This window comes from Patella vulgata, chromosome 5, assembly GCF_932274485.2.
Source record: "Patella vulgata chromosome 5, xgPatVulg1.2, whole genome shotgun sequence".
Classification (NCBI taxonomy): Eukaryota; Metazoa; Mollusca; class Gastropoda; family Patellidae; genus Patella; species Patella vulgata.
In genome coordinates, this window is record NC_065883.2 from 9,680,909 (window position 1) to 9,705,493 (window position 24,585).

The 24,585-nt window shown below is 35.5% G+C and overlaps 2 protein-coding genes across 3 annotated transcripts in view; one reads left to right on the forward strand and one right to left on the reverse strand.

Annotated features, from left to right (window-relative positions):
* Window positions 1-1,734: 1,734 nt before the first annotated feature.
* On the forward strand, window positions 1,735-16,040 carry LOC126822454 (uncharacterized). Of its 2 annotated transcripts, none has more exons than XM_056101470.1 (11): window positions 1,735-1,810; window positions 4,579-4,833; window positions 7,863-7,941; window positions 9,706-9,762; window positions 11,204-11,249; window positions 11,998-12,234; window positions 13,224-13,346; window positions 13,812-13,850; window positions 14,518-14,616; window positions 14,861-14,968; window positions 15,835-16,040. In XM_056101470.1, the coding sequence occupies exons 2-11, from the start codon at window positions 4,710-4,712 to the stop codon at window positions 15,838-15,840; spliced, it is 918 nt and encodes a 305-aa protein (XP_055957445.1). In that variant the 5' UTR covers window positions 1,735-1,810; window positions 4,579-4,709; the 3' UTR covers window positions 15,841-16,040. The 2 variants fall into 2 exon arrangements, with proteins under 2 accessions (XP_055957445.1, XP_050407344.2); XM_050551387.2 differs by having other exon boundaries at window positions 1,741-1,907.
* Window positions 16,041-23,550: 7,510 nt separating this feature from the next.
* The window catches only part of LOC126822431 (serine/threonine-protein kinase MRCK alpha), a 92,122-nt gene continuing 91,087 nt past the window's right edge, over window positions 23,551-24,585 (reverse strand). The window contains exon 41 of the mRNA XM_056100786.1: window positions 23,551-24,573. Within this exon, the coding sequence (XP_055956761.1) occupies window positions 24,415-24,573 (159 nt within the window). The 3' untranslated portion in view covers window positions 23,551-24,414. The remainder of the gene's footprint in view (window positions 24,574-24,585) is intronic.

Below are 24,585 nucleotides of genomic sequence, written 5' to 3' on the forward strand. Positions count from 1 at the left end.
ATGATCAATATAACCGTATTTTTAAAGGGCCCATCTCAATTATATTTTGGAGCATAAAACTGCTTAATTTTTTGTTAAAAGCCCTTATAATCCTCTACTTCGGGGCCGAGCAACTAACTCGCGATACGTTTTTAAACAACTTAAATCCGTCAGTCTTCATCTGGAAATGGAAACTGGTGTCCTAAGCTGTATTATAATGTGTCTGGATAAAACCAGACTTTTATTTTATAAAAATAACGTGTAGGTAAAATTTACCTTTCAGTATCAAGTCAATCAAGTACAGCACGTGGGTCATTCACTGTATATACCTCTAAAGGAACGGCGATAGATTATCAGGTCACCCAACGAAAAAATTGACCCGAAATCTTAAAAGGGTTACGTGTCCGGATAAGCGGTTTTGACGTTGCCGTCCAAACGATTCAATAATTTGAGCTGAAATTTTGTGTGGCGCTTAAATTTCATACGTACACGGACTATTATTTCAGAGACTTTGTTAACATTGGGATGGTCCCTTTAAATCATAGCTAACTGACAATTATTCTTTAGCAAAGATCCCCAAAGCTCTTATTGATCTTTAATGCAAACAGAAACGTGGTAATTGGTTAGACTAGGATGTATAGCTGTCGCATTTCATCAATTTAAATTGGCCAAATCTTGCAGAAAACTCGCAGTACCATCATCAAGACTTGATATATGATAAGACCTATATAACGAGTGTATATTTAAAATAGGGCCTGCAATTTATTTTGCGAGAAAACAACGAACTTGTGCAATCGATGCTATTAGGACGTGCACGCTGTATCCTACGGTCTGTCATTGAGTCAACTGGCCGGATTTCGATTCCCCGGTTGTACGTGACAAGGAGTAGGGTCGCCTGTCCAACCTCGTGGGTTTTCTCCGGGTCCTCCGGTTTCCTCCCACTGCTAAAGACCCCTACGCGCAAGCGAATTATTGAAATAAAAATGAACTGTGTGTTAGTCCCAAAATGACCTAGTTTGTTTCGAGTGGACGTTAAACCACATCTCTCGCTCTCTCTCTCTCTCTCTTACCAAGAGAACTCGATTTCGATCACAGTAATGGCCTAGACAGTTTCTCGGGATTTCCCCTTGACTGTGTCGGAGCGGAGCGCCTGGCAAGAAACAGTGCTATAGCTAGTCCTTCGGATGTTACACAAAACTTGGCCTAGTGTACACGCTGGAATGCGCGTAAATAAAGCATTGACAAATGGAATTCGATGAAGACTAGTCTGCCTCATCATAGCACACTGGACGGGTCACCCAAATCAGATTGAAGTATTGGGGTCACGGTGGCTAAGTGGGTAAGACGCTGGCTCGCTATATAGCCTAGAGGTCGATCGGGTACGTGTTCGATCGATGCATTAATTGGCCGAGAAAGTTCCTCCAGATTTTCCGGCGTGGTTCCCCCTTGTCAGTGATGCAGGATGGAGGGCCTGACAAGGACAGCTGTCTAGTCGTTTGGATGGGACGAAAACCGAGGTCCCGTATACTAACATTGGCGTGCACATAAAAGATCCCTTGACAGTTGGAATTCGATATAAGAGTAGGCCGTAGTGCCGCTGTCCGGGCAAAATTTTCCCCATAGCACACCGTATGGCGTATGCCCGTCTTCATTAGCCTAGTTCGGAGCAGAAGAGTAGGACGTTAAACCTCATTTCATTTCATTTCTCTTTACAATGTCCCTTTAATGTGCGTAAAACAGAGTTACTTCCCTTATCATAAACTGATTCTGCGACATCATAAACATTTCTATTGATCTATTCAGTATAACAATAAATAGGGATCGACCAAAGGTGATATACCGATTTATACATTGGTTATAACATGTCAAAACAACCATAAAGTACGGTCGTTGATCATTTCGTGCCATCTTTATCCATGGACCTTACAGTTAGTATGCCATGGTACCGTAAGACCGGTACTTATAAGTTTTCTGTTAGTTTATTGAAATTTTAATATGTTGAATTAGCGGTTGGTAGACTTCCTAACTTTTATTTCTCTGTATCTCACATCTGATTTAATCAGAATACATTGCTGCAGGCATTGCAGTTAATTGGTTTTCATACAGGCCTATGCCGCTGCCCTGGCAAAATTCTCCATCACACTATTCACACTGAACACCATTATCTGAGATCTGAAAAATGATTTGAGATATTCATATTGACTGTTTTTGATATTTCACGTGTGATGGAGAATTTTGCCAGGTCAGTGGCATAGGCCTGTATGAAGACCAAATTGCAATGCAGTAATGCATTCTGATTAAATTAGATGTAAGTAAGTAGGCCTAAGTAAGTAAGTAAATTTTATTGCATAAAAATGCCCACGAGGAGCAGCATACTATTACAAAAATTACATAAATACAATACAACAAATATTCATGTAACAAATAAACGAACATTAATACAATGCAACAAATATACATGTAGCAAATGTGAGATAGGCCTACCGGTACAGAGAAATATGAGTTTATAGCTTACAAAATATTCTAATGTTTTATTTTAAAAATCTTGACATTGACATACTTCAAAGTTTATTCCACCTTATCTGTGATGCAGGACAGCTGTCTAGTCGTTAGGATGGTACGAAAAAACAAGGTCCCATGTGTGTACGTAAAAGATATAAGAATTTGATATAAGATTAGGCCGTATTGCCGCTGTCCTGGCAAAATTTCCCTCATCATAGCACACTGTATGGTGTATCGCTTTTGCTTGTCTTCTTTAGCCCAGTTCGGAGTAGAACAGTAGGACGTTAAACCCCATTTCATTTCATTTCTTCATATAGTTAGACCACAGGTCTGTGCCGAAAGCTACTGCCGTGTGTACATATACTAGGGGGCCAAATGGGGCAATGGTTCCTGGCATCCATTTCTTGGGTGAATCCAATCAAAGAAATTTTTTGCTTTTAAACTGTCTAATTTAATTTGAATAAAAAGTTTATTTTATCCATTTTGACATTTAAAATGTCTTTCAATTCGCACACTTCTGAGATGTAATGGGTACTAACTGGTTAGGGTTATGCAATGGTGTAGTGACAACTCTCAAGTGCTGAAGGCACAAAGAGTATGGGTGCCTACTTCAGAAAATTTGGGAAAATGGAACGATGCAGATGTCATTTCTGGCCGTTTCACGTCCTGGACCCCTTAAATTGAGTCTGAGCACCTGTATTTATTTAGGCCCTAGTGAAAGGTATAATATACTATCAAGATAACAGAGTGTGTATGAAATGGCTTTATTTAACGTAAATATTATTATCATATCAGTATTGATTTAGGCTCTGCTGAAACATATATAATATACCACCAAGATAACAGTAGTGTATGGGAAATAGCTTTATTTGACACCCCCTTCCACCTAAGTGATATTGCCGACAATGAGATATATATATATAGATACATATTATATATATATATATAGTTACATACTTACATGGTGATTAGCGTGAAAATAGTGGATAGATGAAAATTCTGTTATATTATGTGCAAAACCAGGAACTTGTCGCACAACTTCATTTTGTACTACGGGCACAAAAGCATAAACTGTATACATGCCTTCTTGTTGCCATGAATGAACCAAACTCCAAATAATACGACAAATTTAAAAAGAATTGCATTTTTGGAAAGCTTAGGCTGTTTACTATTCAAATATGCTGCCAGCACTATTTTTATAAAAAATGACCAAGAGCCTGGTTTTGTGGGAGCCACTCACATATGTATATAGGGGGAACCAATTAATTAAAGATACATTATATAAGATTAGATAAAGAGCTGGTAGTTCTCACTATAACAGTTAAAAACTAGATAATGTAAAGGGAATATTCTAAAAATTTCTGTCAAATTGCTTCACTCTAAGTAAGCCGAGAAATACTACTAATTTTAAAAACCTTGTAGCCTAGATTGTCATTGTTGCTGTTGTGACGAAAATATAAATAGTCTTGATTATCCATTATTATGATTAATTATTAATGGCTGTTGAACAGTAGATCGGTTTCAAATCTAATGAAAATCTGACACATAAGATGGCATCAAGAGTTGATTAAGGCCTTTTCATGTTAATAAATGGTCTGGATAAGTTAATAAATATCTAATTAATAATTAGATAACATTTCAGGCCTAAAGAAAGACCTCCAATAGGCAGATTTAGCTCTTGCATGATGTATGTTTAAGGACCGACAATTAGACATAGTAGACATTTCACATGCAGACAGGAGGAAACTGGAGGACAAGGAAAAAACCCTACTCCTTGTCACGTTCAAGCAGGGATTCAAAACCATGCCACTTGACTCAATGACAGACCTTGTGTGTAGGGGTCATCAGCATTGGGAGGAAACTGGAGGACCCGGAAAAAACCCTACTCCTTGTCAGGTTGAAGCGGGGAATCAAAACCACGCCACTTAACTCAATGACAAACCTTGTGCGTAGGGGTCTTCAGCAATGGGAGGAAACCGGAGGACAAGGAAAAAACCCTATTCCTTGTCACTTGACTCAGTGACAGACCTTGTGATTTCGACCACCCAACCCCCTACATAGATAATAGACTGATCTATATCTTTTTAATATTAACAGGTCATCAGGTCAAGATAACGGTGATTTGGTTATTGTGTTCGAGCTGTCGATAAAATATAATCTGTCTCTAAATTCGGTGGACGTTGGACGGACTACTGAATTTAATGACAGTTGGAGGGGATTAGTTCAAGATGGCAGCAACTGTGAAGCCGACAGAAGTTGAACCACCGGATAGATACGAGGTGATGAAACAACTTAAAGAAGTGGTTGAAACAGAAGAAAAGATACTTCAAGATGCCCGACAATCTTTTAAAGGTAATTGAGAAGAGACTGTGTACCTGTAATATACTCAGCCAAATTAAAAACTTGACACTCAGGATTTTTGGGACTAGATTTTTAATATTTGGTTTAAGGCAACTATTTTAGTGTTATGTTGTGCACAGACGACCTTGACATCAACAGAAAGCAAGAATACGTCTCGCCGAAAGTCCTTGACATTGATAACGTTCGTGATGTCACAGTACCCCCCAAAAGATTAATTATTGTCTAGCGTGTACAATTAAAGGCTCTTGCAACAGTGACCACAAACTGAACAGCATAGAGCCTACCTATAGCACGTAGACGTTCTACATTTGAAAGGCTCGGCATTTTCTAACAAAGATGAAAATAACAATTTTAATTGGTTTTTCCAGTTCAAGTTACGTGTGCGTGTTCAGTTTAAGCAAACTTGCATCAATTGACCTCACGAGTTTGTGTTTGCATGTGTTTTTCACGTTTTTCATCTTTATATGCTCAAAAGTCATGTGATCCACGTGACTTTACAATTTTATGGAATTAAAGACTTCTTACTACTTACTATCGTTAGAAACACTTTAAAATTTATTTGACTTACCAGAAAAAAAAAATTGTTGAAATTCATCAGTGTCAAGTTTTTAATTCGGCTGAGTATATGATTCATAGATATCTGTAGTAGTACCCTGCTTCTTTAATATCTGCTTTTTCCTGTTTATTTAGAATAGATAATATAAGATGAGATAAGATGTTTATTGCAACCAAACGTCCATTATGGACAGCATGCATACATATACACTTAGAGATACATATGATTTTGCAATCTTTCCATTTGTGACCTTTGGCCATGGATTGGATTAGTGGAAAGTTTTTCCCTTTATTTAATAAGAGAGAGAGAGAGATGGGGTTCAATGTCCACTCGACACAAACTAGGTCATTTCAGGACTAGAGTTCTTTAGCAGTGGGAGGAAACCGGAGAACCCGGAGAAAACCCACAAGGTTGGACAGGCGACCCTACTCCTTGTTACGTACAACCAGGGAATTGAAACTGCACAAGTTGACTCAATGACAGGCCTTATGATACAATGCGCACGCGCTAACCATTCAGCTATCCACCCCTCCTTTATTTAATAAAAACATCTCGTTTGGTAGTTGATTACAGTATCAGCTGCAAAATTTTATACCATGGTAGGATGGGGGTGGATGAGAGTAAGGGCACAGATAGTGAGACACTTCATGAAAAATTGATAATTGGCTTGTACGAAAAAGATAGAATTATGATTACCTTAATTATTTGTCTAAAGAAGGATGGGGGGGGGTCTAGTGGTTTAACGTCTGCACATGAAATCATAAGGTGTGTCATTGAGTCAAGTGGCGTGGTTTTGATTCCCGGTTGGTACGTGACAAGGAGTTGGGTGGCCTATCCAACCTCGTGGGTTTTCTTAGGATCATCCGGTTTCCTCCCACTGCTAAAGACTCCTACGCACAAGTGAATTATTGAAATAAAATTGAACAATATGTTAGTCCTGGAATGACCTAGTTTGTGTCAAGTCTACATTAAACTCTCTCTTTCTCTCTCTTATCTGTATTTGTCTAAGATACCTAAAGATGAGCGTGTGAAATCAATAGAAACTTTAAATGGCCGTAACCTTAGTTACAATGGTTCAATTTGAATAATTTTGGCACCATAACAGGCTTCGAAATTAGCGGACGCAAAGACGTGCTAAAATATGAAAATAGCATGTTAGATTTCAACTATAAAGCAAAGTTTACAATGTTTACAATAAAATTTTACGTAAGACGCCATTTTGCGTATAGACTCACTTTCCTTTAACAAACTCTGAGTCTCAAGGAAGAGACCAGATATAATCGTCCACGCGTAACTTAACCAATGAAATAACAATACGTTACCTTCCCGACAAATAATATATGCAAACTGAAACCATGTGATATTATTGACCAATCATGTTATCCCTAACTGTGTTGACCCTAAGAAGGCGATTGGGCCATTTCACACGGTTCACACACGGTTTGCGTATAGACTAACTTTCCTTTAACAAACTCTGAGTCTCAAGGAAGAGACCAGATATAATCGTCCACGCGTAACTTAACCAATGAAATAACAATACGTTACCTTCCCGACAAATAATATATGCAAAACTGAAACCATGTGATATTATTGACCAATCATGTTATTCCTAACTGTGTTGACCCTAAGAAGGCGATTGGGCCATTTCACACGGTTCACACAGCCGTAACTAAAATACTACTTACGTACTGACATAGTATTTTGGCCTAAACGATGATTACCACATTTTGTAAACGCAAAAACCAATAAAATACACATTTGTGAATAAGTGGTGGTTAAATGGACAAAGGTCCAAATGATCAAATTCTGTTCCAATACTTTCATTTGGCACCAGGCAGAAAAATGTTGTATTAATTTTAGATTTACAACTAGAATTACTGAAAGTTTGTGCTCGTTACACTTTGTTTTTGCTTCTAATTTTAAAAATAACAAGCAAAAAATTGCTTCTGGTATTGGAAATAAGATTCGAACCCTGACCATAATTTTCAAAATAAAAATAGCTCTAGCAGATTAATACAGGTGTAACTAGAGATTTATTGGTTATTATATCACCAGGTCCATGTATATGCTCTTATTATCAGGGATTGGGTGGACAGTCATTGAGTCAAGTCTCTCTCTCTCTATCTACCTTATCTACTTTTGAGTGGGGCTTGGTTGGCCGAATGGTTAACACGTGCACATTGCATCATAAAGTCTGTCATTAACTCAAGTGGCATGGTTTTGATTACCCGCTTGTACGTTGCAAGGAGTAGGGTCGTCTGTCCAACCTCATGGGTTTTCTCCGAGTAGGTTGTGGCGAGTGGACATTAAACCCCATTTCTCTCTCTCTCTTTACTCCCGAAATGACCTAGTTTGTGTCAAGTGGAGGTTAATAAACCCCATCTCTCTCTCTCTCTCTCTCTCTCTCTCTCACTCTCTACTTTTGAAGTTCAATAAAAGATATTTTATAATTTTGACATTTCAGTATCACTGAATGGATTTGTTAATAAAGATATAAGTAAATTATTTAAATTAGCTGTTGTCTACAGTCAGTGTTTTAAAAGGTAAGTCCAAGTTGTTATTTTTTCCTGTATATTAAGTTCGTTTGTAAACTTTTGAATTATAAAACTTGTCAGTGCCTAGTCCCTCATATTACCTTCAACAAAGAACCGGAGGTATCAGAAATTGAAACTGATGCACCGGTGCCGATGAGTGTTGTGCACAGGTCAGGGTATGCTTACCCTGGTTAGAGAATTTAAGGAACCCGAATCTTAATTGTCACGGTTTAATCCATGTTGAAATCTACACAAATTGATTATTAATCATTTAATAAGAGAAATGAAATGAAATGGGGTTTAACGTCCTACTGGGCTAATGAAGACGGGCATATGCCATACCGTGTGCTATGAGGGAAATTTTGCCAGGATAGTGGCACTATGGCTTACTCTTATATCAAATTTCAACTGTCAAGGGGTCTTTTACATGCATGCCAATTTATACATGGGACCTCAGTTTTTTGTACTATTCGAACGACTAGACAGCTGTCCTTGTCAGGCCCCCATCCTGAACCACTTACAAAGGGAAACCACGTCGGAAAATCCCAAGGAATTTTCACAGCCAATGCATGGATTGAACCACACTGATCCGCAGTGAATATTTGCTTGGCCGCGACAATCACTGATAAGGATGACATTGATGCGGCTTAATGAGCTAGAAATATTAACTTTTTTCCTGCGACAAATTAAATTCTAAAACATTTTTTGTATATATTGGAAAAATAAATAAAGGCGTTTGACGTATTTGTTGTTAAAAAATTATTTCCGATTTAGTGTAAATGGGTATTAAAATGACTAAAATGCAGCATTCTCTCCGAAGCAGTTATGTAAACAATGCACGCGCCATTAAGCCAATGATTCACACCGCGTGCTGTGACAGCACGTGTTAAGGCAGTCATCTATGACAGAGATATTATACGAGACTCGTAATTCTCTGTGAAACAGATTGGGATTGAACATGCCACCTCCAGGCTAGCAAGCCAGTGTCTTACCTACTTAGCCACCATGGCTCCCCATCAAAATATCAACAGTAGATTTCCTCCTGATGGCTTGGATTCAATTGATTTAAAAATAAGTCCATCAAAAGATTTTACCCAACACATATAAATGCATCCTTGGTATCCCCAGTGGTGTCATGCCGTTCTACTCCACTGGGTTCCTCCATAGGGGAAGACACATATTCAAATTATCTGCCCTTGATGACGGTGCTATTTTTATTGTCCAATCAAAAAAATCGTTAAATACATAGGAAGTTGACAAAGGGAAATAACTTGTTGCAACAAACATACCGCCATATTGTTGTGAACGTAAGCAATGCGGCTAACTTTGGTTTGTAAACTCTTTTTTGATTGGTTCATAGATAGTTTGAATACGTGAATACACTATGGATGAACCCAGGGTATAGTGGAGTAGAACGGAATGAGACCACTAGGCATACCGAGGATGGTATCAATGGGGCGGGCTTGTATATGTTGTCTGTAGAGGATGCTGATTATTGGAAAATTTTCAATTCAATTTGTAAATGCTTCGTGGAATTGAACCATTTTTAGACTGATATTTCTTTTAGAGATTCAACTTTTACAGTATTGTAGTTGGCAAGTGATTCAAAATATCTCAAAATGTCGAGCATAACTGAAATAAAACTGTGTTGTAGTTTTTAAGTGTAATCAATTGACACTTAGTCTTGTAATAAGCTTTAAGCATGTAGACCTAAAGTTTAAGATCTGTTTTCTCTGGGTCATATTATACCAATGTATGTTTTATTACTTATAGTCTTGGCATTACCTCGAAAGATGAATTGGAAAATATCATCACACGGAGAAACTTCTGGTAAGGATTAGTTTTAGCAAACTCTACTCCTTGTCTTGGAGTTGAATTCGGCACAAAGAGAGACAAGACTGAGAGTTTTTTCAAGCACTTTTGCAAATTGTTTATTTACTTCCACCTTTTCTCAAAAGTCATTAAAGTTGAAAATTCTTTTTCTATTGAATTTTTCAATTATAAATTGATAACAAGATATGATTGATATTTAGTGTCATATAGTTGTTATATACATGTAGTTCTCTACAACAATATTAGAGTTCATTCCCTTTTGTTATGAATTAATACCCTTTATTAAATAGATGACCTTTAAGCCTTTGGTGAGATGTGGATCTAAGATTGTATTGTATTTGATCTGGCTTAAACATGTATTATGCAAGGGCTAAATCTGCCTATTGCAGGTCTTTTTTAGGCCTGAAATGTTATATAAACTATTATAGACATTTATTAACATGAAAAGACCTTAATTAACTCTCGATGCCATCTTATATGTCAGATTTTCACTGGATTTGAATCCGATCTGCTGCTCAACGCACATTGATGATTAAATGTAAAATTGGATAATCGAGACTATGTCTTTCATCGTATCGACTTTAGTAATGATGACTGGAATTTTCAATATATTATCTTTACATTATTTAGTTTTTAACTATTATAGTGAGAACTGACAGCTCTTTATCTAATCTCACATAATGCCCCCTTAAGGAAATAGTAAAGTAATCCGTTAACTGATCCCAACACCACATGGTGGAGATGCAGCTTGTTGTCACCTTTAACCTTTAGGTGAGGCGTGGATCTAAGATTGAGTCATATTTGATGTGGCTTAAGGAAATAGTAAACATCTGGATGATACAACATTAACTGATCCCAACACCATGTGGTGGAGATGCCGCTTGTTGTTACTTTTAACCTTTAGGTGAGGTGTGGATCTAAGATTGAGTCATATTTGATCTGGCTTAAAGCGAAAATTTCATATTTTCTAAGAAAGTCAAAACATAATTATTTCTATGTCTTTTGCTCAGTAGGTTGTCAACTCACTATTATACGCTCATAGTTATCATTCTCACACTCAAAAATGTTTCACACCGGAAATAATAACACAATTACCTCCTAATTACCTCCCTTGTTTTTCTATTCCCTACCATGGAATAGCAATCTTTAAACGTTTGAATTTGAAGTTGAAAATGATATTTTTGCCAATTTCTCAACTGGCAATAGTGAATTATAGGATTAATAGGATTATTCTTTATCAATGTAGGACTGTTTATACATAGCATCGATTTTAAGGCTTTATTTTAATACATTTTAAAAATATAACTTAAAAATATGAAATTGTAGCTTTAAGGAAATAGTAAAGGAATCTATGAACATCTAAATGATACAACATTAACCCCACTAGCTTGAGTAGATAAACTGATACCTTGATTTTAAATTGTTTATATTTCAACAGGCACAGTGACACTCCTGATGTTGTAGAACAACTGTATGATAATGAAGTAAGGCATATAAAATGTTTTTCAATTTTATTTTTGTACGCCCACATATGGCACCTTATATTGTTGTTCTGTCTTCATTAATTCAGTCGTTGCAAAAAAAGTAGGATGTTAAACCCCTGTTATTGTTTACAATTGCTTATGGACACTCTAGAGGCTAAGTTATCAACCGATTGACTTGAAATTTATACGTAGTGTTTATGTTCATGAGACGTAAAAGCCACGATTTCCAATAATTACTATAACAGTTATCCACCTTGTAGTTTTAAAATGGGTGCTTATTTTAATTTCTGATAGATATAACTTTAAAATATATAAAAGATAGTATCAACATTCCATCAACTCAAACTCTATAATTACAAATTGACAAATCAGTAGTATGTGGGCTTTGCAACTCCAATGTTTCAGTTTGATGGATACCGGTATTGCAAAGTTCTGAAAGGGGACCATAGTGGATTGGTGGGTCTACTGCTGGCTGCTCACTATCCAGAAAGTCCTTGGTTCAAAACCAGTTCTGACAGAGAAATTTCCTTGGGATTTTCCAATCAGGCTTCCTCTTGTCAGTGGTGCAGACAAGGAAAGTGTCTAGTCTTCAGAATGATATGGAAAACTGAGGTCCACCCATCTACTCGTTTGTGCACGTTTGATTTGATGAAGAATAGTGCTTATCACAATTATCTAACCAGATAAAGATATAATGGTATAATATGGTATATATTAGATTAATTTCCATGTATTAATTATTTTTTAGCGAATGTGGGACGACATGTTGAAGGATGTTGATAAACAGTTTATGAAAGACGGCGATTATGTCGTGAAAGAGGATGAGGTTGGGCCAGTCGACGTACCATTGGTTAACGCCAGGACGGGAGAATCTGTGAGATTTAAAGATTACCTTGATTCCTCGTCGAGCCTCATTCTGGTTCTTCTACGACATTTTGCCTGACTTCCATGACGAGATCATGTGACACAGCTCATGGCTGTCCAGGTTTGTCCAATCTTCCTTATTTCTTGGTTGTTGAAATTTTAAGAAGAGTGGTCAGGAATGCATATCTCCAGACAGAAATCCAACCTCGTGGGTTTTCTCCGGGTCCTCCGGTTTCCTCCAACTGCTAAAGACCCCTACGCGCAAGCAAATTATTGAAATAAAATTAAACCATATGTTAGTCCCAAAATGATCTAGTTTGTGTCGAGTGGACGTTAAACCCCATTCTTCTCTCTCTCTCTCCAGACAGAAATTCTCCCTATCCGAATTTGAAATAAGGCACCTGTCATATAGTTATCTTAAAAGGCATTATGGGAGATTAGACAAAGAGCTGACAGTTAAAAAATAGATAACGTAAAGAGAATATGCTGAAAATTTCAGTCAAATTGCTCCACTCTGAACCATGATATTAGCGATTGAATTTTAGGTTTAGCCTTGATCATCATTACTAAAGTTCGTACAATAAAAAACAAAGTCTTGATTATCCATTTTGACATTAAATCATCCATTATATAATGTATTCAAATCCAGTCAATATCGCAGGCTAGCAATGGCATCGAGAGTTGATTATAGTCTGGATAAGTTAATTAATGTCTAATTAATAATTTATATAACATTTCAGGTCTAAGAGAGAATTGCAATAGGCAGATTTAGCTCTTGCATAATGCATGTTTAAAGATATTCAAGCAGTGTCAGACACAGTGTCTGTCATTCTGTGTAGCACAGCAAAGATTTATATTTTGGTGGGAAGGGGGTTGCCGGCACCATAATCTTTTCAGTGGTTAGAGTCTATAAAAGTTATAATCTTACCCCTGTCATTCTGTCTGGCACAGTAAAGATTTATATTTTCGGGGGTGGAGTGGTGATGGTGGCACCATAATCTTTTCAGTGCTTAGGATCAATAAAAGTTATAATTTTTCCCCGAGTTTGCAGAAATATCTATAGACCTGAGTTTTACGTAGTTGTTAAATGGCTGTTTGCATTTGTTTCAGGAAGAAATTTCTAACGCCAAGAGTCGAGTGTTACTGATCTCGTTTGGAGTTCAAGAGGGAGCTCAAAAATGGTTACAGGAGATGAACTGTTCTTACGATATGTTACTAGATAAAGATAGAAAGGTAAGTATTTACATCTAGAGATTCATAGCTACAAAACACAGGAGATTAGACTGGAGGTTCATAGCTACAAAATACAGGAGATTAGGCTGGAGGTTCATAGCTACTGAACACAGGAGATTAGGCTGGAGGTTCATAGCTACTGAACACAAACCAGGTCATGATCGGAATCATCGACTTTAATTTCTCAAGAAAAGAGTGTGCAAGCCTTGTGCACAACTCTCATCATCACTGGTGCATCCACTTAGACTTGGATTTCAGAAGCTGGAGGAACTTTGTTGAAATGAGGGACTGGGCTAAGTGCTAATCATCTTGGTCCCAGAAGCTGGAGGTACCTTGTTGAAGGTAAAATAAGGGACTGGGCACCAGCCAGTTTTTTTTTTTTTTAACCAGGAACAAGTGCTAATCATCTTGGTTCCCAACTGCTTAATCAGTGGCTTTAATTCTATTAAATTGTTTTATTGTCAGGTATATCAGACATTTGGATTGAAGAGATCAGTTTTTAAGGTAATTTTTTTTTCATAACATATTTAAATATGCCTTAAATGTTGAGCAAGAGTGGAGAGTGTCAGGAATTATTGACTGTGAAGTGTGAAATAATTTGGATGACCAAAACGACAAGCAATAGTAGCCATATTCTACTCTTAAATTAATACAAGGGTGCTAATGATATTTATATTTGTAGGTGAATATAATAACATTATCATTGTTATATTACAGGTGTGGGGTATGTTACAGGTGTGGGGTATATTATCATTGTTATATTACAGGTATGAAGTATAATATTACAGGTGTGGGGTATATTATCATCGTTACATTACAGGTGTGCAATATATCATTATTGTTATATTACAGGTGTGGGATATATTATCATTGTTATATTACAGGTGTGGAGTATAATATTACAGGTGTGGTGTATATTATCATTGTTACATTGCAGGTGTGCAATATATCATTATTGTTATATTACAGGTATGGAGTGTAATACAGGTGTGCAATATATCATTATTGTTATATTACAGGTGTTGAATATGTTACAGGTGTGGTGTATATTATCATTTAAATATTACAGGTATGGAGTATATTACAGTTGTGTGGGGTATATTATTATTGTTATATTACAGGTATGGAGTGTATTACAGGTGTGGGGTATATTATTATCGTTATATTACAGGTGTGGAGTATATCAAGTATGACTTATTATGCTCAACAAATGGCTGAAGGCAGAGATCTACCTAAACCATATGAGAATATCCATGATGATCCAATACAAGTTTGTATAGTATTAATTACATACAATTATTTTGTTCTTAGCTAAAAATAAAATTTAAAAAAAATATGGGGTAGGGATTAATAACAAATTGAACTGCTCTCAGTTAATGGCATAAATGTTTTAATTGATCCATGATGCTATATCTATTGTTTTTAGATGGGAGGGGATTTTATAATGGAACCAAGGTACTAGATGGGAGGTGATTTTATAGTGGATCCATTGATACTGTTACTATTGTTTTCAGATGGGAGGTGATTTTATAATGGATAAAGAAGGCAAGATGAAGTTAATATACTGTAGTGTCACACCTAGAGATAGACCATCTGCATCCATGTTGTTAGATATTATCAAGGTAGCCAACATCATTTTATATCATTCTTCAAATATCATCCCATAATCTTTTAAATGGTCCATATCCATGTTTTAACCCTTTTTTTGCAGGGCACTCTCACGAAATATCATCCCATTTTCCTATCAAATGACCATATTTGTATTATTCATCCCTTTTTTCTAATGAATGATGGGGGGGAGGGGGGCAGGATGTAGACCATTTACTGTCCCTCATGAAATATCGAAAGAAATATATTGTGGGTGTTGATGACAAATATATAAGTTATTAATATAAATCACTGTTTATGAGAAATATCTTTGATCCAGAAACACAAAACTTTGCACATAATTTTTTATTAATGTATTTGATACATTTGTGTTAAAAAACAACAAAGTTTTATTAAGGGCTATATTTTAATTAAAATGAGGCAAACAATTTTGAGTAAATTCTTAAGTTAAGTCTGAGAATGATTTGTTAACCCGGGGCCTATGCACATAAAAGAATCCTTGGCAATTGGAATTTGACGAAGTGTAGGCGGAAAAGATTTCCTTCAAAGAAAATGAATTGAAATGGAGTTTTACGTCCTACTGTTCCGCTCTGACTGGGCGAATGAAGACAGGCATAATACACCATACAGTGTGCTATGAGGGAAATTTTGCCCGGGCAGTGGCACTATGGCCTATTCTTATATCGAATACCAACTGCCAAGAGATCTTTTACGTGCACGCCAATGTATAGACAGGACCTCGATTTGTCCATCCCATCCGAACAACTAGACAGCTGTCCTTGCCAGGCCCTCCTACCTAGCCGACTTTCATGGCATGTGCTCTTAGCCTGTTGCTGCAGGAACTCTCTTATCTCATTTCACTTTTGTTTTCTTCCTTCAGAAATGAGCTGAATGACCAGGAGAAGAAATGAAGACCACTACTTTAAACTACATTATATGATAGTAATAATTGAAATGAGCAATAACAATTAAAACTTGATGGCCATGATGTAGACAAAGAGTATCTGGATTCACTTTCTTTTCAATTTGTTTTATGACATTTTCAGATAAATTTTATAACATTTTCAAATAAAGTCTATATTTTTATTTGGGCGTTAAGTTTTAATATGAAGCAGATTAATAAAGCAGGAGGTCTGAGGTTCAGTCAGTGGTGAAGGTGAGAGAGAGAAATGGGGTTTAAGGTCCACTCGACACAGACCAGGTCATTTGGGGACTAACATGGTTCAAATTTATTTCAATAATTCGCCACCCGGAGAAAACTCACGAGGATGGACAGACGACTCTACTCTTTGACATATAAAACCTGGGAATCGAAACCACGCCAGCTGACTCAATTACAGAGCTTATGATACAACGCGCACACGCTAACCATTCAACCACCAATCAGATTATAACTACATGAATAGTCTCAAAAGCGTCCACAAGAATATTAAGGGTCATAAATCAAACAGTCATTATATGAAATCAGTAGACTTCTTTATCTCATAAACGTATATAAATTTAATGTCAATTGGATAACTTTAACCCCTAGCAAAATGGAGTCTAATGTCCACTCAACACAAACTATTTCGGGACTAACGTGTGGTACATTATAATTTCAATAATTCTCTTGCATGCCTGGATCTTTAGCATTGGGAGGAAATTGAAAAAAAAACCAACACAACTGACAATGAATCAATGATAAATATACATATTTATTCTTTTTTTGACATGTGTAAATTATATGTCCTTATACAATAAGAATAAGGATCAGTTTTTAAAAAAAACGTTTCTTATAGCTGAAAAATATACAAAATATAATGGGATGCAGATTAAGGGAAGTGCTGTACATTTTCTAGTGTACATTTAATAGTGTGTGTGTGTGTTTACTGGTGTATATTTACTAGCATATGTTTACTTGTGTCTGTATACTAGTGTACATTTACTAGCATATGTTTACTTGTGTCCATCTACTAGCACCTGTATACTAGTGTACATTTACTAGCATATGTTTACTCGTGTCCATCTACTAGCATCTGTATACTAGCGTACGTTTACTAGCACATGTATACTAGCGTACATTTACTGGTGTACATTTACTAGAACATGTTTACTAGTGTACATTTACTGGTGTACATCTACCAGCATGTTTACTAGTGTACATTTACTAGTGTACATTTACCAGCATGTTTACTAGTGTAAATTTACTAGCACATGTTTACTAGTGTACATTTACTAGCACATGGTTTCCAGTGTACATAAAACTAGTGTAGGGCTAGACTACACTTTCTGTCTTGGATTAATGTAACGATTGGATGCTTTTAAGCTTATGGCATGACAAAGGTGGCAAAGACAGTAAGCACAACTTCTAAAAGCCACTCAAAATATAAAGGGCTCTACGTCGACAATACAAGGAAGGATTTAGGGGAGATAATAAATCACGTTTTTTAAATTGCATTATAATATCACCAGTAATTATACATCAAAATATTTCAAGTAAAATAAAACAACAGTACAAATAGCTTTATCCGAAAAATACAACAAATCTACAAACTGGCATTGCACATATTTCGAACATGAACGGAGTTTAGGAGAAAATAAAAACCTAGTCAATCCCAACACCTAGCTGTGAAAACCGACATCCTGTAGCGTCGGTCTGATTAGACAGGTTTTACTGTACATGTGTATATATATATATTATAGAAAGTTTATAAAGTAGACTGTGGTCTCTGGTCTAATGATCTAGATCTACTATTGCTTATTATATATATATATACTATTTATAAAATAATATTACAGAGAGATTCACAATATACAAAATGGACCTACTATTGCAAGATAAAGGCCCTGAAATCCGGCCATTTATGACAGTCAATATCCATCTGGAACTGATGATAAATCGTTGGTGAAGTGTCAAAAGAGTGTATCTAAGAATTTCTAAAGATCAAGAAATAGAACCTTTTGCATTTCAAAATTTCCACAAATCAAGATACAACATTTGGACACATGATACCCATGTATTGGCGTAGAGATACACAGCTTAGAAAGAAATGTGCATATTAATTGGAGATTTTAAAAATGCAAAAAAGTGTACTTGACTAATTTCCCGAAATACACCCTTTTGACACTTCACCGACGAAATGCTTATCTAGCCTGGAAATAGGGCAACTGTAGACTCAAATTCAGGTTTGGTCAGACACCGTGCATTTGGTGGCGGGTGCAGTTTTGTCGTTTTTCAGATTTTCTGTTGATATTTTTAATATACAGATCAAAACGTGAGATACAAGTCCAATTAGACCCCCACATTTTGTCAGGTACAATCATTATATCCTGCCCTGATGCTTATCAATCAATCTGCACGCCAATCAAATTTAAATATTAAAGATGCATTATGCAAGATCTAAATCTGCGAAGGTAGGTCTTTCTTTAGGCCTTAAATTTTATATAAATTATTAATTAGACATTTAGTAACTTGCCAACACCATGATCAACTTTCAATGCGATTGGATGTGCTATATTGTCAACGGATTTAAACACGATTAGCAGTTAATGATTTAAATGAAAATGGACAATCAAGACTTTGTTTACTATCGTAATAATGAGCAATGACAATCAAGACTCTGCTATTCTCTAAACAGCCGTAACATGGCTCAGAATGAAGTAATTTGACTGAAACTTTCAAGATATTCCCTTCATCATCTAGTTTTTAACTATTATAGCGAGAACTGTCAGCTCTTTATCTAAATCTTACATAATGCATCTTTAAACTTAATTAGACTTAACCTATTTGTACAATCAAGTGTGATTGAGCTAGGACAAATTCAACGTGTAAATATGTCTGACTGATTAAATCTTTACGTGAACGATCATTTCACAATATACATAAATCAATCTATTGCAAGTACGACGGAATTTTATTAAATTTGTAAGTGAATCAGAGACAAATATATTACTACTGGTAAATACTGTATTTCAAAATCGGAAAATTTATGTGACAATATAATAATATGAGATATGAATATGAATGTACAGAAAATAGTATTTTATTTGAAACAAAACCATAACAAAATTCTAAAATAAATTCTGTAACCAACAGGATTAACTTGATATCAGTGATCTATGTTGTAATTTACCAGTTAATATCTTCGCAACTGGTATGATAATTGGAAGACAGACCTATTTGGCAGGATATTCTATCCTTATCAAAACACTTCTCCTTTATCAGATACCTAATTCATTTTAGCATGGATTAAGCTGTGAAAATTAGATATTGTCAGAAAAAATAGTAAGATTGGGATCGACGACGATTTTTAAGTGACATGTTACATGTAACTATTAATATTCGAGACACTATTAAACTTGGATATATTTTATACGGAACAGTCTGCAATCAGTTTCACTAGTGTAAAACGACTTCATAAAGCAATCACAAGTCGGTTATAATAATATCTTTACTCTCATCTCATTACAATCTTCAACAGATATCAATTAATTATACACCAAAATCATAATTAATTCAATCTGGTACCGAATTAAGAAATATTGTAGCGGCATCTAGAGATGAGGTTCAAGGGATATAATTATAACACAACTTCTGATTACTACGACTACAATTATTCATCTACTTTAAGAGCCGAAATAACCGGAGCGGAATTTGGATTTTTTACTAACGGCACAAGTCCCCACGAAAATATATACGAATGAGATAAATGTTTATTAAACCAATCACTCTCTATTGACTATTCTTATATATTATATATCTACGACAAACTTATTTATATTAATATTTATTAATTGTTAGTTTGACTTAATTAATTCAACAATTAAAGATCAAATCCTTTAAGATTAAAGCCACTCATCGTCATCTGAGGGGATTTTGAATCCCTTGAAAATTACAATATTGTGAAAGTTCAATCTGATTACAATACAGATCTATATTTCGCTTCGTTTTTTTTTATACTTTCGATGGCCTACACTACATGAAGATCTGACCAGTGGTGCAGGAAGGTCATGTCAGGGGTAATACAAATGGCTTTTGATCTCATGACGTCAGACATTGATTAATTAATCAGCGTTAAGTTTCTAGGGGTTAACGACAGTTCCGTGCAGAGGACGCCAAGAAGTCGCTGCAACAGACCGTTTCATAGGCTAATTCCTCACATGAACGAGAACACCTGTTATATAACAACTCTTCCAGATCCTAGTGTTGTGAAGACGAGTAAAACGAAATTTTGAACTAAAAAAAAAACCAAATGAAAAGGATCTGTGTTTTATAATCAGACTGGTGAAAGTTGAGAAATTCAAATGACGATCAGCAGCTTTTAAAGAACATCAACAACCCCAAATGTCTTTTAGTTTAAATATAAAATATTAAAGAATATAGGTAAATTAATTTGAATACAGTATAATATTTTATGTATTTATACGTTTTTCGTTACATATAATTATACTTATATTTTTTTTTATATTAAACAATCTTTTCTAAGACTACTGTGTTTTACATGAGAATATTTAACACATATTACAAAGCCATTAGTTTAATGCTATACAATCCAATGTACAATAGAATTTCATATATCCAATGTGACAAAATGTACAAGTCTATATTATATAATATTATAATACACGCTATCAATAATAACACTTGCATAGAGTTGTCTCATAAAATCTACAAACATCACTCCGCGCGACAAATCTTATCATTTAAAAAAAGAAGAGACATTTTTAAGCGAACTTAAGTACAAGTATACATGTATTTCTTCTTCTTACATACAATATAGATACATACTTACATACATAGACAAGGTTATACCATGGGGCTTCACTATAACAAACACCAGTGTTATAAGGAGACTCTTATATTATACAATGAGGCTTCACTATAACACACACCAGGGTTACAAGGAAACTCATATCATACAATGGTGGTTCACTAGAACACAAGTGTTGTAAGGAGACTCTTATTATACAATGTTGCTTCACTATAACACACATCAGTGTTACAAGGAGACTCGTGTATTATACAATGGGGCTTCACTATAACACAAGTGTTATAAGGAGACGCCTTTATATACAATATAACACAGGTGCATGTTATAGTGAACCCCTATTCTTTAATATAAGCATCTCCTTATAACACCCATGTGTGTTATACAGAGACATCACTATAACACTGTTGTTGGTGTCCCTTTACCAACTGCGTTATAACAAGACCGTTTACACCAAGAATTCACTATAACACTGATCATTGTCATAGAATACTATAAACCTGTATTATAGCAATAACCTTAAACTTAAATATATTACACAAAAGTCTTGACTATATAACACCAATGTCTTGTGTTCACTGACTATACCCTTACATATTATACCTGTATCATTACACATGGGAAGGGGGCAGTGGAGGAGACCGGGGATGTGGGCAGGCAAATGCAGTTAACTCTGTTACATGAAATAAACATCTCTCTTGTTTAGTTGTCAATTATTAGTCGTTTAAAAAAAAAAAGCTAAAAGAATTAACATGAAAAGCTGTGTTAGGTACACAACAATTGCTTGAAATTTGATACAAGAAAGTTATTGTTGAGAGTGAGACCTAGATGATTGTTTAGAAGGAGATAATTTGTATCGTAGAAGTTTGACGTGTGTAAAATATTAGTTAGTAAAACATTGAATACATGTATTATTATAAAATCTGGAATGGTTATCATTTGTGGTCTAATTTAATCGATTCATTTTTAGAATAGGGGGGGGGGGGGCTAAAACCATGTGGTACCATTCGGCCATTTAATGATTTAATTCAAAAATGGGAAAGCACGGCTAAGACTTTAATATACCAGCACCGTGGTTACGACAATAAACAATCAATGCACATCTTGTCAAAACTACAAACACTGATAACTTGGCTTAGAATCAAGTGATTTGCATGAAATTTTCAATAATATATCCAGTTTGTAATATCTATTTTTTAATTATTATAACAAGAACGGTCGTCTCTTTATCTAAATCTTAGATAATGTATCTTTAATGTTTTGTTCTATAAATATGCATTCGATAATTGAGGGTGGGGTGGGGGTTGTAGAATGATTCATCCCAGATATAAATAATTTCTGCAAACTCTTCCTCAAATTCCAGGCATTCTTCTAAGTACACGGGTGGCTTGTGGTTGTTAAATCCATCCGAGAGCCAACGAAAAGATAGCTTCTTGTAGATGTTTCATATAACAGAGTTTAACAGACTGTAGTGAGCTTTGGGAGCAATCATTGTTACTATTTACAGGAAGTGAGATATATAACATATATCTATATTTATAAAGGAGTTAAATTACTATTAATATATACAACAAAATACATATCAAAAGCTGTGAATAGAAATCGTACAAGTGTTAAAAGTTTTAAACGTGTGATTTGATAATGATGATATGTATCCAACAGACTGAGCTCGTGGAGATATTAGTTGAAATATATATCAGGAGCTAGAATAATTACACATGGACACCTGTCATTTGAAAACTACTTCTCAGAACAATTGTTTTAAAGCTAAGCACAGGACAACTGTTCCTGGAGAATTATTTTGCAGGACAGTTGCTACATGAGAACTACTTCCCAGGACCAGACAACTGCCATTTCAGAACGGTTACTTGAGAACGGGGCCCTTATTCACGAAAACTTAAACTAAGTTACAACCGAAATTTTAAGAAATACTGCAACTTCATTGGATATATGCAAATTGATTTTACTGGTCAGCCAATTGAATTGCAGTATTTCTTAAAATTTCGATTTTATCTTAGCAGGACAATTGCTACAGGAGAACTACCCCTCAGGACAATTGCTACAGGAGAACTATCTTGCAGGACAATTGCTTCTTAGAATAAATGTCGCTGGGTAACTCAAGTCAACAGTCACCACCTTGGATAATTAAGGCCCTGAACTGACCTAACTAGAAATATCTTATTGCTTTATACCAGTCAAAAAAACAAATAACCATAAAAGTTTAAAAAACAATCTATCTTAAAATTAACTAAAACCCTTTTATCACTAGTAAGTTATCTCCCTTCGGCCCTAAAAAAAAACAACAGGAGGTATTTGGGGGAGTGAAAGAAGAGGTGAGGAATAAATTGCATTATCCAAATTGACATCAGGACCATATAATATCTTAGGGTAGAGAATGAGTAGGGGAGATAATTCTAAGATAATGAGTAGGGGAGATAATTCTAACCTACACGTACATATATGAGCAACTAAAGTTTAAACTATGAGCTGTAACTTAAAGCTTTTTAAAAGTCTAATTCAAGTCTAGTTTATATTTGAGGAAATTTGTGTAATAAAAGCGTTTACTACATCATCTGAGCTGTAAATTAAAGCCATATAAAAAATGGCTTAAATCAAGCCTTATTTTTAGAAAGTAGGCTAATAAAAAGACAACTGAGCTGTAACATGAAAGTATTCCAAAAGCCACAAAACTAACGATAATTCTGGCCTTGTTTTTTTTTTTAATGTTTTTATAGTCATGAGTAAGATCCTATGAACCCATGCCCTCTATTCATTGTGATTCTAGACCAGAGGTGTCAAACATGCGGCCCTCTTGCCAGATCCGGCCCACCAAGGGTTTAAATGTGACCCTAGCCATAAATTTCAACAAAGTGGTGTGTCGATAATTCTTAGAAACTAGCGGTGGAAATCATTTATTATTGTTTCCGGTTTCTGTAAAACTCTGACTTCTGTACTGTATGTCATAGATATCTAAGTTGTATGTCATATCTTCGCAATTTGGAAACCAGCCTAAAAATTACCTGTGTTAACAACATTTGGCTTTGTTTTTAAGAATTCAATAAAGCTCAAGGACATTTGGCTTTGTTTTTAGAATAATTGTATATCTCCAGCCCACATAATGTAAAATTTTAGTACCCGTGGCCCCTGAATCGAAATGAGTTTGACACCCCTGTTCTAGACCGTCACACGCGAACAAAATTAACAATATAGACCATTCGTCTACAAGATATTCATTCAAAAATACGAAAACAATGACAGTAATAAAATGAAGGGGGGGGGGGGGAATTAAATAAAGTTTTTAAAGATCATTATCGTAACATCCGTGCCAATTCTCACATTTGTCATGTATTTATAATAAATAATATTACTATGGAAACGGGGAAAACATCCCCAAATTCGGATTCCGTAATTCCTGCCACTTTTAAAATAAAGCACCAACAAAAAAATTTCTAACACTCAACACAAGCAAGCTCAACCAATCATTGTTTGACTTTATAGTCATGTGATCACTGGATTTTCAATTAAGCTCCACAATTAGTTAAAAAATTATCACCACAAAAAACAAATAATCAGCCATTCTATAGGTTGATACTAAAGTTTGCTGACACATCAGTTCACTCGTACGTTTTTAATCTAATCGTCATGTGATGTTGGTGGTTTTTACGGCAATCTAGCGAGCGGTGGTTTGCGTATAGTATATCAATCTGATTTAGTTATAAGTTAGTAGATGAAGCTTGTTCCGAATCCGAGGATTCTGTGCCTTGTTCCTTATCACCAATTAAACTATGACGATTTGATCCGGGTGGACTGCTTAGATTACTACTGTTGTTCGAACCAAGAGAATGCCGCCAGCCTGGTTGTTCAGGGCTATCCTAAAACAAAGA